Source organism: Branchiostoma belcheri, unplaced genomic scaffold, assembly GCF_001625305.1.
Source record: "Branchiostoma belcheri isolate BF01 breed outbred unplaced genomic scaffold, Haploidv18h27 scaffold15, whole genome shotgun sequence".
In the NCBI taxonomy this organism is placed as follows: Eukaryota; Metazoa; Chordata; class Leptocardii; order Amphioxiformes; family Branchiostomatidae; genus Branchiostoma; species Branchiostoma belcheri.
Genome location: NW_017802935.1, coordinates 326,890 through 340,962, shown reverse-complemented (window position 1 = coordinate 340,962; position 14,073 = coordinate 326,890). Strand labels below are relative to the sequence as shown.

The following is a 14,073-nucleotide window of genomic DNA, read 5'->3' as shown; positions in this document are numbered from 1 at the left end:
AATATAAGTTGAAAAAACTTGAGTGTGCCGTCACCACGTCTGTTGATTACATGTTGGAATAAAAAAAGAAAAAAAAAAACGTAGATTTGGAACGGTTCTGGATACGATACGAGTGGACTATCCAGAACTTCACATTGAGGTTCTTCAAAAACTCGTATTTCCCAAAAACTATCGTAGACCGGAACTCGTTGCCACCAAGCACAGTTGGGGCCTCATCAATAGAAAGCTTTAAACAACTCCTGCAACTAAATGTGCAAGTATTGAGTGTAACAAGTCGTTCGGTGTGATATAGCTAGCTGCCGCCGCGCCGCGTGCCTGCGAAGCTGGTGTGTTATGCCGAGGGGCGGTTATACCGGCTATACAGATACAGAAGCTGGTGTGTTATGCCGAGGGGCGGTTATACCTGCTATACTGATACTTTACCGTGCCTGAGCATGGTTGTGGATAAAGCGCGGTTCTAGATACTCTCCAAGCAGAGGTTGGGTTTGGGGTTATTTTTAGCGTGTTTTTAGGCTTTTTTATCGGGGTTTCTCTAGCTGTTGCACTGGATTTTTTTCCACCGAACCCTTCTCTTAGCAAAAGAGAAATCCCCATAAAAAAGGCCTAAACACACGCTAAAAATAACCCCAAACCCAAACCTCTGCTTGGAGAGTAGGTTCTGGATAAGGTCCCCATGGTGAGGTGTTCAACACGGACTACATCTAGTGACGACGGAGTCATCTTCAAGAGAAAAAAACCGTGACTGAAGGAACGGCTAGATCCTTATCTCTTCATGTTTGATGGAAAACTAACACTCTGTAAAGGGCCTTCTAAAAAGGCGACTTTCCACCCTCTTGAACAGCTTTCCTGGTTACCGAGGTAGTACCTGTACAGTCAAAACTGACCAAAACCACTATAGCTAAAAAAATTTGGTCTATGTGGACAGATGGTTTAGCCTGGATGCCATCCGATTTGTAACGGCAACCCCGAAAAAATCCCTTACAAATCGGATGGCACCCAGGCTACAGGTGTTTACCATAGACAGGAATTTTAATTCTTGTGTCAATGGGAAACTAATACTCCGCAAAAGTCCTCTCTACAAAAAGGACTTTCTGCCGTCTTGAACCACTTTCTTCTGGTCCTGGTTACAACTGGTTGCCGTCGCTGAGTGACCAAATATTTTAAAGGCCGCTCAAAAATTTCATAGATAGATAAAGAACGATTTTTGTTACGTTTGTCATGGTGTATTGTTGTCTTATCATACTTTTAACATCGTCTATCCTATTCCAATAACAAAATCAAGAGTCACACAAATCTAATTTTGATCGTTGTACAGTCGCTGTCTGGTGGAATGGGGGTCTGTGTGAGGTTTTTTTTATTTGTCAGTAATATTTTTTAACAGAGCATCCATTGTTCCTGCACATTAATTGTGATATGATATTATTGAAAAGTGAAGAATACATCAATGTCCCCGTGAGGTGGTAAAGAAATAAAAAGTTAGCATGAAAGTTCGTCTGTGTTGGTACAAGTCATCATGTCTTGGCAGATACAGATTCTTTATTGACACACCAAAAAAAGTACAGAGACTTTTGTATGGTCTTCTACAACTTAACTAAAGATCTAACAAAGCTAAATACATGTGTGGATAACGTCATCTTACGTACAAAGTGAAGGGTAACACAAATCTAATTTTGAACACTGTACAGTCACTCAGAGATCGCTGTCTGGTGGAATGGGGGTCTATTGGATATTCTAAGTGTTTAATATCTTAACAGAGCATCAATGGTTCTTGCTTGTGATGGGATATTTATTGAAAGGTGAATAATACAGTCATGTTCCACAGGAACAAAATGTGATGACTGTTCCTCCAACAGGCCATAGCTACATGTATCATGTCTTATCCAGTACACATAGGAACACTCCAAATAACACCAGTACCATCCCCAGGATTGTATCTGAAACACATGAGAAAAATACATCAAGCATACTAGTAGAAGTCTAGCCACTCAAGGTCTCAGGTCTATGCAGCTTACAGTACTTTTTTTTATCTTTAACCAGTGAGTGGCTTTTTCTGAGGAGTGTTTGAGTTAGTGAGCTTATGAGAGACTTTTGAATGATTTCTGAAGCGTTTTTGAGCGAGTTATTGAGTCTTTGAGTGGGTTTTCGGGGAAGTGAGTGTTTTTGTCAGTGAAAACCGAGTGACTGTGTTTATTGAATTGAGGATTCAAACAATATCTACATTCAAACAGTATCTACATTTTAGAATGTTTAGCTGTTGTATTCTTTAATGTGATAAGTTTTTATGATGTATTTTATCGCTACAATACAGATATATGTAGGATTTTATGTTATCTATTTGTAATAACTGGGTGAAAGTTGTAAATACTCGACATATTTTATGCACTTAATGTGACATGCCAGTCAATATTCAATAAAATCTGAAACTGACATCATCAAGAGATACAGGTCAGTGTAAATATTAATACTAATTAATAAGACCTCAGCTTAGAGTAGACCTCACCTCTGTTCCCCACCTTCTCCCCCAACAGACTGCCTGTCAGAGTTGTGAAGAGGAAGGTGAGAGAGTTGGTGATAGGGACTGCCAGGGAGATATCTGTCAACAAATAAACAATAAATAAACAAACAAACAAACAAGTAGTCAATACTGATGGGGACTGCGAGGGAGATATCACTAAAAAGACAACAAATAAATCCGTGAATAGTTTCATCAGGTTGGTAAGACACTGAATTGCCCTCAGAATTGACCTGAGGAAGGTGACAGACGGTCACCAAAATGTTGGCTGAATAAAAGACTTGGTTGTGTAAAAAGAGTCTCTTTACTCAACAACAAACAAACAGACAAACAAACAAACAAACAAACAAGTAGTCAATGGTGTAGGTTGTATCAACAGCCTGGGCATTTCATGGCATAGGGTTATTCTTCTGGACATAGACATACATGTATAGACTGGGGTCAAGAACCTTTTTTTTTCTAGTTTCCCGTTCCTTTTTAGCAATTTTGTCACCCTTTCAAGGAGAAAAAAAATACAAAAACAATTCAAAACAGTCTTACTTACCTTTCTGAAAGGAAAGTACTTAATTCTGCTAAGATTAGATTTAATCTAATTGTACGTACAAAATACAGTTAATCCTTGCTGTTTACAGTTGCAGGCTAATTCAATAAACATGCCTTTGATGTTTTTCTCACACTAACATTATAACATATGTTTCCATCTACTACTAATTCAATATATTACATGTCAATTGTCAGCTTCTTGTTATTGTGTGTTCAAGTACTGTCTTGCAGATACACGTACATGTACTTCAGAATACCATTTATGTAAAATGCAGGGACTTCAAAGGATTCAACCTCCATAAACACCAGGCAATTTGAAGACAATGAGACTTCTGTCTCATGTTGTTAATAATTCTAGAGTGGTAAAATATGAAATATCTGTAGGCAACTGTAGTGGTAAATTCAGGGCCGTTTCTCCTAACCAGTGAGGTGGGCTAATTTCAAACATTTCTCAAGATATAGCAAACTATGTCAAAACACAATGCCCTTACAGTTGAAGTGTAACAATTTCTTTACTTCACTACACCAAATGCTCAAACAGGCCGACATGTGGCCACTTATCAAACTTAAACACAGGAATTCCACAAATCTGAATCTAAGGCCACGCCAAATTAATTTGTTGGTTCTCGGATTTTTTCAGAAAAAATATGAAGTGACAGGGTGAAAAAAAAAAAAAAGGTCTAGGCATCCTATTATACTAATATCCCGTAACGCTACGATAGGAGCCATGGAGTCAACAGAAAAGGCTGGGTTAACATTTCAACAATGAATTTTGAACTTGTGATCAAACCACTGCATTGATAGATGGAAAAACTCAGTAAAAACTAGGAAGAATTTCAAAGGACTTTCCTCAACTGTTGGGGGCAAAATATGAGCATTTTTAGTTAGAACCAGAATCTTTTTTTTTTTTTGTAAATCAGAAAAAAACGAAGAGGCAAATCCGAGAACCAACAAATTAAATTGGTGTGGCCTAAGGTGAGCAGTTGTGAAAGTGAACCCAGCTCACCTGCAGATGCCAGAGTGAGGTAATACACCACAGACCCACACTGGTTGATCAGGAAGGGAACAAGGTACTGAGAGGGGGAAAATAGTAGTTTATACTACATGTATCAGACAAATACATGCAATGTGCAACTGTACAGAGAGAAACCTTATTTCTGTAATAAGAATGATAATGATCTTTATTTGTATGTTCTTGCCCACACATGGGCTAAATAAAGTACAGTAGTCTAGTTTACTAAAACAGAGTCTTAAGGTAGAATATCATTACCTGTAGTGTTAATAGTGAACAAAGAAAGACAAAACATATAAATTCATGCATATATCTATTACTAAATGTATAAGGTGCAAAGAATTGCTTCATCTAATTTCCTTGCCATTCTAGATATATGTAATATTAAGAAATAGATTTGAAGATATTATGTACATACTACATAGTGCTAACATGTAGGTAGCCTTAGATGGCAAGTTCAAAGCAAGGTTAAATACAATCCTTGTTCAAAGCAGCTGTGTACCTTGACATTGCAGACCATAAACTGCAATTCTGCCACAAACTGCCAGATGGCACTGTCCTTCCTGATGTCCTGGATCCCGGCACTGCCTCTCTTCAGCAGGGGGTTTGTCGCTCCCCAGAACACAGACACCACCACCAGCCAGAACGTGTCACCTTGGGATTGTAAGACAATGGACGTTTGTTTGTAAGAAAAATAAGATGGGATATAGTTGTGTTAACTGAATTACAACATAGAATGCTATTGGTTCATCATAATTGGTTAAACAAAAAGCAGTTACTCAACCAACTGGATATGATTTTGGAAACGGTCAGACGTTTCAGCTAGTATCCACTAGCTTTCATCAGTGACTGAGAGACTAGAGGAGAAATGCAGGTTTATAAGCACAAACTATTGATTGATATGCAATAAGTGAAGACAAATTTTTGGAGGTCCAAAAGGAAACAAATATAGACAAGTCAAGACAAGGTTGATGCAAATTAGTAAGGAAGCCAGATTGCCAAATCCCAAGTGCCAATTTTTCCTTGTGCAAAATTGCAGATTGTATAAATTTTTCTTCTGCAATCTTGAAAATCTACCTGCAGATTGCAGACATGTATTTCGAACACTGACACATTTAACTACCAATCTATGTGGTATACAAAAACAATCAAGACACAAGACAAACTATAATATTTTTCTATGTATTTTGTCATCATCTGTACAATATAGGCACCCCCATATGTATAGCTATAGTGTAACAGGTTTTAAATTTAGGCACCGCAATATGTATAGCGTAACAGGTTTCAAATTTCTTTGGACAGTTTCCACCAAAGTACATGATTAATTTTATTATCAAAATGAACAATCCATCCAGAAGGTGTCTTTCACTGTATATTGTAATATTTATATTCAAGCAACAAAATGATGAATAAGTCACCACAGTACATACCTACATATTTGTACCTTAATGATGATGACTTGCAGCATATAGAAGTACAATCCTTTTATTTGCACTAGACATTTATCCATTGCACATCATGAATGAAGAAGTGAAATTACAGAACTGTTCTTTTTTCAGATAATTATCACACCATCATTTAAAATACTGAAAGGTACTGAAAAGGGTAAAACACATCACCAAGATAACCGTTACTTCTTATTACCTGGATGTCTGACCTTCATTGATATACTCATACATACCTCAAAGTATCAAATTTTTATCATAAGCCAGAGTGTAGTCACAATACAACAGTGACCCTGAGTTCCCAGCACATACTTATTTCAATGTGTATCATTCTACATGTATAAGACTAAGTGCCAATCTAATTCTAAATGCCTGAGACATACAAAAGTTATGCAACATAGTCCATTCACCTAAAACAGTCTAAAATGAGACCTGTATAAGAAGGTTCTTTATGACTAGTACATGTACTGCATTTATCAGTCAGTGTAGCATGAATCAGAACGAGTCATTGTTGTCCTGATGAAGGTACCAGGCACGTCGGACTGTCCTGGGAGTGCTGACTCATAAAGTCATTCATCAGCCTCATCAGGAGGGGAACATGAAACGAGCGCTCGTCTGGAATGTTGTCTCCACGTGCACTGCTATCACATTCCACGCTCAACTTTTCTAGTTCTGTGGGTTCAGAGGGAACAGGTCGCAGCCTACATGTACCTGGGGTAGCGTTGACGTCCTCGTCACGTGCCCTTTGCCACACGTCCTTCTTGTGACGCCTTATCTCTTCAACTTGCTGTTCGTCATCTTCAGTGATGGCCCGTTTCTTTGCTGGACTGTGCATTGGCTGAAAGCGCCCCTTATGTGGCTGTCCTTTGTCCCGCCTCCTCTTTCTCCTGAAGGTGTCCCCAGCCATAGTATGGAGCCTCTCACTACTCTACTCCGGTATATACTCGCGTTTAAACAAAGACAATATGCTCAGTCAGAACACACTCCTCAGACACCCCTCAGACTGACCGATCGAATGTCACCAAAACATCAGATCTAAAAACTTACTGGTTGTTGAATAAAGAACCTTCTTACAGTCTCTTGCCAACCTTTGTCTTTATGTCAACCTGATGAAATTATTCATCAAAGGAGACCAATTTTAACATGAGTAGAACACTGGAGGACTGGCGCCCGACATAAGTCAAGTCAAGAGCAGACTACGCCCGACTTGAGCTGATGAAATTGCGGTGATGATTGCTGTTGATGGTTCCGGTCCCGCTGTGTTTCCCAAACGTCAGGTCTTCATATCTGACATTTCAGTGACCGTCTGTCAACTCCTTCAGAGCAACAATAAGTAGTACTGCAGCAGAGGAGACTATGCTACGCTCGACTTGAGCTGATGAAATTGCGGTGGAAGCTGTTGATGGTTCCGGTCCCGCTGTGTTTCCCCCAGGCTCCGAACGGCACCACCATGGCGGTCACGTTATCGTCCGTTCCAAACATCATGTTTTCACATCCAACATTCTAATGTTTTGTATGATTTCTACGCTCGACTGGAACTGATGAAATTGCGGTGGAAGCTGTTGATGGTTCCAGTCCCGCTGTGTTTCCCCCAGGCTCCGAACGGCACCACCATGGCGGTCACGTTATCGTCCGTTCCGAATGTCAGCGCCTGGTCGGCGACAAAGTGCGCCGCCTCCGGCGGGTTCTTGCACCGGCTGACGGAGTCGCACATTTCCTGGTCGCTCATCACGAAGGAGATTCCGTCCGACGCGAGGACTAGGAACCCGTCCTTGCCGTGGTCGACCTCGATGGAACGCGTCTCCGGGATGGACGTGACGCCGAAGCCCTTGAGCTCGACGTCGCCGATGCTCCGCGTCATGGCGAGCCGCCCACAGACCTGGTATCAGCACAGAAAAAAAACAAGAAACAGTCAGACCTGAAAATACCTGAGTTATCAACCAAGGATTCTATATATTGAGGGCAGTTGTAACGATAAAACAAACACAACGAGCGTGTCTCCTGTTCTTTATAACAGGAGCTTTCAGACTAATTTGCATCATCTTCTCTTGACTTGTCTGACTTTTGTTCCCTTTTCGACTTCCAAAAAATTGTCTTCACTTTATTTTCATATCAATCAATAGGTTGTGTTTATAAACCTGCATTTCCTCTGGTCTCTCAGTCACTGACGAAAGCTAGTGGATACTAGCTGAAACGTCTGACCGTTTCCAAAATCATATCCAGTTGCTTGAGTAACAGCTTTTTTGCGTATACAAATACATTTTGTACAAACACAGATACAGACCTGCGGTCTCCCCACGCTGTTCCAGCTCACGAACCCTCCCGCCTTCTTGATCCTGTCGCGCTCGCCCTTCCGGTCCGGCTGGTGGTCCTGGGTGAGACTGATCCCGCGCCCGCGCCGGCTGAGCACCGCCCGACTGTCCCCGACGCTCCCCACGACCAGCTCGTTCCCGTTACGCAGCAGGCAGACCGTCGCGGTCGTCCCGCACGGAGGAACGTCCCCCTCGGTCATGACGTGGTGGTACAGGTGGCGCGTGTACAGGTTGTTCAGTTCTGTGAACGCTCTACGGAGAACTGTCTGTAGGTCTTTCTCCCGGCGCAGCCAGTACCTATGAAACCAGACAGATTTCAGAACATTAGGGAAGTCATAGTTATGATGATAATTTGCTAAACTTTATTTCGTGATAGTACAGTGTACAGGTGGCGCGTGTACAGGTTGTTCTGTTCCGTGAACACTCTTCTCAAGACCGTCTGTAGGTCCTTCTCCCGGCGCAGCCAGTAACTGTGAAACCAGACAGATTTCAAAAGTCAAATTATCTACTACAAGACATGACAAGGTGGTACAGGTGTCACGTGTACAGGTTGTTCAGTTCCGTAAACGCTCTACGGAGAACCGTCTGTAGATCTTTCTCCCTGCGCAACCAGTACCTGTGAAACCAGACAGATTTTATATGTCAAATTATCTGCAAGACATGACGTGGTGGTACAGGTGGCGCGTGTACAGGTTGTTCAGTTCCGTGAACGCTCTACGGAGAAATGTCTGTAGGTCCTTCTCCTGGCGCAGCCAGTACCTCCTGTTATCTACATCTCTGAATGGACACAAACTGAACATTCCGAAGGCAAACAAGTGCACACAGAGCTAATAGTGCTAATATGTGTGATACTAATAGACAAGTAGTGTGGGTTTTTTTATAACTTGTTTCATGTGAAGGATATAAGTAAAACAGTCAGCCTATGGCTGCTATGTAGTTTCTAATAGGCTTTGGAAAGCGTCTGGAAGAAGTAAAAATTGGCTAAATAGACAAGATGCCAGGGGAGTTGACCTGTTAAAGTGTACAGTTTGCCATTCTGAAGCTAACCAACTCCACTGGCATGTTATCTGTCTATAATAATTGGCCAATTTCCCCAAAGCCTGCAGGTAGAGGCTATTTGGTATGTGTAAGACAGTTTTCATCAAGAAACCTTTCATTCATCTGTTCATTCCATACCTGATGTGTAGAGCCATGTGGTGCTGGCAGTAGTCCGCGGTCAGGCTGCCCCCGTGCCCGTCGAACAGGGCGAAGTACAGCAGGTTGGGTTCAAGTTCATCCATGCTCATCCTGTCCTCGTTCTCCTTCCGTCTCCCAAGCTCGGAGGCCCAGCCCACCTGAAATGAAATCAAAAGAAACGTACATTGTCAAGCAGTCAGTGGGTGCACATGTTAGTAATATCACAACTAAAGCTAAACAGACATTGGGAGTGATCAAACGTAATCTGTGGGCATGCCCAACTACAGTAAAATCACTTGCATACATCACTTGTAAGATCCATATACAAAGAAAGACAAACTGGAAAGGGTACAGAATCAAGCTGCAAGATTCTGTATGAACAACTATGAAAGATGTGCTAGTGTCAAGGAAATGAAAAGAAACCTACAGTGGGTGTCGCTGGAAGACGGACGAAAAATTTCCAGACTATGCATAAAGTACAAAATGACTAAAAAACTGGTGGATGTACCAACTGCTAAATACCAGCCGAGAAAAGAAGAAGAAAAAGCCATGCCTTCAAGTACCAGAGTTATCAACCAAGGATTGAGGTGTTCAAAAACTCATTCTTTTCTATTCTTCAACTATCACAGACTGACAGAGTGAACTCACTGTCACCAAGTACAGCAGAGGCATGGTTATTAGATAGTTTAAAATGAATGAATGGTTTATTTATGGTAGTAAAACAACAAGAAGCATTTCACAGTCTGCAGACTGAATTGCACACTCCTTTACATGTACTTAAAATCACAATTCTTAATTACACTAAAAATACTCATATTTGCAAACAGCATATAATCGAAATCTTAAAAAGTCCTCATGCTACAAAATCAGGCAGTATTCGAATCATTCAGCAGTCTAGCAAAGTAGGGAATTGGTGAGCTTAAATATTGTTTAAATGATGTTTAGAGTTAGAAGTTCAGAGTTTACAGATACCGACCTGGTCCAGCTGGATCCGCGGGATGGGCTTGCCGTGCTTGATGCTCTGCTGCATCAGAATCTCCAAGTTAAGTCGGTTGTTCCAGGCGCCAAAGTTGTCAAAGTTGACCTCCGTGGCCCGGTTGTATCTCTTTCTGTTATTGTTTCTTTCTTTGTGAGATGCGGCAGACTTGCTGAAACATCTGTGTACTTGAATTCTCTCCCTGTCTCTTTCTAAAATGTGTGACGAAGTCTTGCTGAAACATCTGTGCAGTACTGAACTAAAGCAGTGTCTTCTCCATGGAAGTCTACTGGTTGTCAGTATGCTGGCAAGACTAGTACTGGCACAGGAAACGCTGTGCATCCTGATAGTAGTAGTAATACTTCTGTAGTACCCAGTATGTACTAGTATGTATGTAGTATCCAGTATATACTACTACAGGAGTCCCTGACACAGACTGACAGAGGTGGGCAGCAGTCAGCTTGTCTTCACACTGCGTTTCTAGGTGTCCCTGTTCAGCAGGCCAACACTGGTAAGGTCACGCACTGACCTGACTGTGTTGAACAAAGGTTCCCTCTTTGCAGGACTACATTTTCTTCTACCAGGATGCCCCAGTTTTACAATTTCAAAGAGTTTCTTGTGAAAATATGAGATTTTGAAACACAGTGAATGATTCCTGGTCACCAGTGGTGTTTCTTCTCTGCTTTTTTTCTGTGACAGAAAGTTGTTCTGATGGCAGTTCTGTTCACGACTGCCTTGTCACACCGACCAATGAGCTACAGAGAAAAGAGAACACAAAGAAGTCAGTCTGGGTGGACAGTCTAAAAAAAGATTACAGAACAAATTAAAGAAAACTGCTGGAGTCAATATGAAGTTCCAAAAAGAATTACTGTGCTGTTCGCATGGTGGTTAAGTGCAATCACCTACCATTCTTTGAACAAGTATGAATTTTTTTTCCTCCAAGAGTGAGTAAACTTGTAAAGGTTTGTCCTTCCTCTTTGTACCTTTTCCTGTAGCTCATTGCAGATACCAATCCAGACAGTTGTTTATCGGTTTCTACTAGCTTTAGAGTCCATTCCTTTTCAGGATCTCAAGCCATTAAACTGATCCATGGGCCTCTGCTCTAGTTGTACTACTTGTACTTTGTAGGCTGATCTACCTACTATTTACTACATGTCAATTTCACCTACAAGCTGCTTCACCCATCAGGGAAACTCCAACCAGCCACTGAAGATCGTGATGAAATACATAAATTATTTGTGCACCTCTCTCTGCGGTTATATTAATTTATTGTTGTTGTCCCTGCGTGTTTGTTTTTGTGAAAAAAAATTTGACACCCCCCCCCCCAACTCACACACGCACACACAACTTTAAATGACGTTTCCTTACACTAAAACATTCCATTTCTATGCCCTAATAAACTCTAGACTCACCAAAGCTCGCCATGATGTTTTAGAGACCAGCAAAAACCAGATTTTCGTCCTTGAATTTGCAGAAAATGATTGTCTTGTGACTACCATCCAGGGAGATACTTTTTCACATTGGGCTAAGGGTAGAGGTCGAGAACGAGGCGGAGGTCACTGGAGGTCACCGGAAGTGACGCGTAGGGCTGGACTGCTACTCATATGCTGCAGCAATACCTCAGTTTCGGTAGTGTGGGGAGGGCTACCTGCGTCTTTCCCTCCATTTACGTGCAAAAACGTCAACTTTTACGTCTATATTCACTGCATTTGTGTGGCTCTTACCTCTGGGGACAAGGAAAAGCACAGTTCAGATCATATTTGAGGGGATTTAAGCTCTGGGGACCAGGTAACACTCCATATAACGTTACATGTAGGTAATGGGGACCAAATTGGTTATCAATGTTATATTTGTGTGGCTCTTACATCTGGGCTCTTTTTTTTTAGCTCTGGGACTAGGTAAGGCAGCTAATGCAGGAAACATTTGCACCGTACAAGTAATAATTGCAGGGCTGTCAGGTCTGGGGACCAGGTGAGACACCTTACAGGTGACTGACGTGTATTTCCTTTGACTTGGGTCAACAATAGACCAGGTGAGACACCTTACAGGTGACTGACGTGTATTTCCTTTGACTTGGGTTGACAATAGACCAGGTGAGACACCTTACAGGTGAGTTACGTGTATTTCCTTTGACGTGGGTTGACAATGGACCAGGTGAGGCACCTTACAGGTGAGTTACGTGTATTTCCTTTGACTTGGGTTGACTATGGACTAGGTGAGGTACCTTACAGGTGACTGACGTGTATTTCCTTTGACTTGGGTCAACAATAGACCAGGTGAGACACCTTACAGGTGACTGACGTGTATTTCCTTTGACTTGGGTTGACAATAGACCAGGTGAGGCACCTTACAGGTGAGTTACGTGTATTTCCTTTGACTTGGGTTGACTATGGACCAGGTGAGGTACCTTACAGGTGAGTAGAGTAATTTTTCTAGACTTGGGGACCAGGTGAGGTTCCGTATAGGTGAATAGAGTTTATTTTCTAGACTAGGGACCAGGTGAGGTGTCGTACAGGTGAGTACAGTTTATTTTCTAGACTGTAGACCAGGTGAGGTGCCGTACAGGTGAGTACAGTTTATTTTCTCTGACTGTAGACCAGGTGAGGTGCCGTACAGGTGAGTACAGTTTATTTTCTCTGACTGTAGACCATTTGAGGTGCCGTACATGTGAGTAGAGTTTATTTTCTAGACTAGGGACCAGGTGAGGTTCCGTACAGGTAAAAAATTGCGCTGCTCTTGGGTTTAAGGACCAGGTAAGGTACCGTACAGGTAATAATTGCACGGCTCTTAGGTCTGGGGACCAGGTAAGGCACTGTACAAGTAATATATGCACGACTCTTAGATTTGGGGACCAGGTAAGGCATCGTACAGGTAATAATTGTGCGGCTCTTAGGTCTGAGGACCAGGTTAGGCACTGTACAGGTAATATATGGGTGGCTCTTAGATCTGGGGACCAGGTAAGGCACTGTACAGGTAATATTTGCAGAGCTCTTAGCTCTGGGGACCAGGTAAGGTACCATACATTTGCATGCATGCATGTGGCCCCTTTTTATCTGGGGACCAGGTATGGCACTACTGTATAGGTATATTTGCATTGTCCTTTATCTTCAACTAAAAGACTATACAGGTAATGTTTGTTCGTAATGGTTCATAGCTCTTGAGACCTGGTAAGACCATACACTTCAGATACGTTTGGTCTTTTGTACCTAATTTTTTGGTTATTGACATCTCTGTATATATATATACTGCTGGCCTAGATTATTTCTCTTTTTTTCAGTGCATTTGCCAAAAAGGAGAAACTGATCACACAGCAGGAGCTGGAGATGTCTATGCATCACATTCTGGAATTCTTGGAAGTGCCAGCTTTTCTTCTCAACAAGAACATGAATGCTGAACCCTGACTTATGTTATATTAATTCTGAAAGGTTGTTTCTCCAAATGGTAGAATAACTAGAACTTAGTAGAAGTAAATTGTATGATGAACTGTACGAAAATTCTGCATTTGTTTGTTTGCTTGTTTGTTTTCTATTTGTCTGAGTCGCATGTACATGTATAACAATATTTATAAAACTGTTTAAGGCCATACCAATTTAATTTCTTGGTTAACGGCTTCGCCCGCTTCATTTTTTTCTAATTTGCAAATAAAAAAAAATTCAGAATCAACCTCAAAATGCTCATATTTGCCCTTAACAGTTAAAAACAGTCATTTTCATCCTACTTGTTACAGTTATTCCATCTTTCAATGCAATGGTATCATGAAAAGTTCAAAATCCATTGTTTAAATTTTGAACCAGCATTTACTTCATGGCTCCATAATAGGATGCCTAGGCCTGTTTTTATTTTTTTATTTTCGCCCGCCCGCTCCATTATTTTTCTAGAAAAATCTGTTAACCAAGAAATTAAATTGGTGTGGCCTAAGGCATAACATTTTATAGTAACTAGATTCATTACCTCTAGTACCTCTGGACATTTCCCGTATATTGATAATGCATTGTATATTATTTTTAGCACAATTCATTTATTATTAAAGCTGAAAATACACCTTTTTACTCTTGTTTCAACAGACTTTTATTTTCAGTGTAGTTCAAGTCAGTATA

The 14,073-nt window shown here is 41.3% G+C and overlaps 2 protein-coding genes across 2 annotated transcripts; both read right to left on the bottom strand.

Annotated features, from left to right (window-relative positions):
- Window positions 1-1,169: 1,169 nt before the first annotated feature.
- Window positions 1,170-11,466, bottom strand: LOC109465375 (transmembrane protein 234-like). Its single transcript, XM_019762594.1, has 5 exons — window positions 11,389-11,466; window positions 4,570-4,721; window positions 4,062-4,128; window positions 2,501-2,593; window positions 1,170-1,934 (listed from the first exon to the last, which is right to left on the bottom strand). The coding sequence occupies exons 1-5, from the start codon at window positions 11,399-11,401 to the stop codon at window positions 1,870-1,872; spliced, it is 390 nt and encodes a 129-aa protein (XP_019618153.1). The 5' UTR covers window positions 11,402-11,466; the 3' UTR covers window positions 1,170-1,869.
- LOC109465381 (protein phosphatase 1K, mitochondrial-like) lies at window positions 6,550-10,883 on the bottom strand. Its single transcript, XM_019762601.1, has 4 exons — window positions 9,977-10,883; window positions 9,001-9,158; window positions 7,797-8,121; window positions 6,550-7,391 (listed from the first exon to the last, which is right to left on the bottom strand). Exons 1-4 carry the CDS (start codon window positions 10,316-10,318, stop codon window positions 7,035-7,037), a joined length of 1,182 nt encoding a protein of 393 aa, XP_019618160.1. The 5' UTR covers window positions 10,319-10,883; the 3' UTR covers window positions 6,550-7,034.
- Window positions 11,467-14,073: the final 2,607 nt, after the last annotated feature.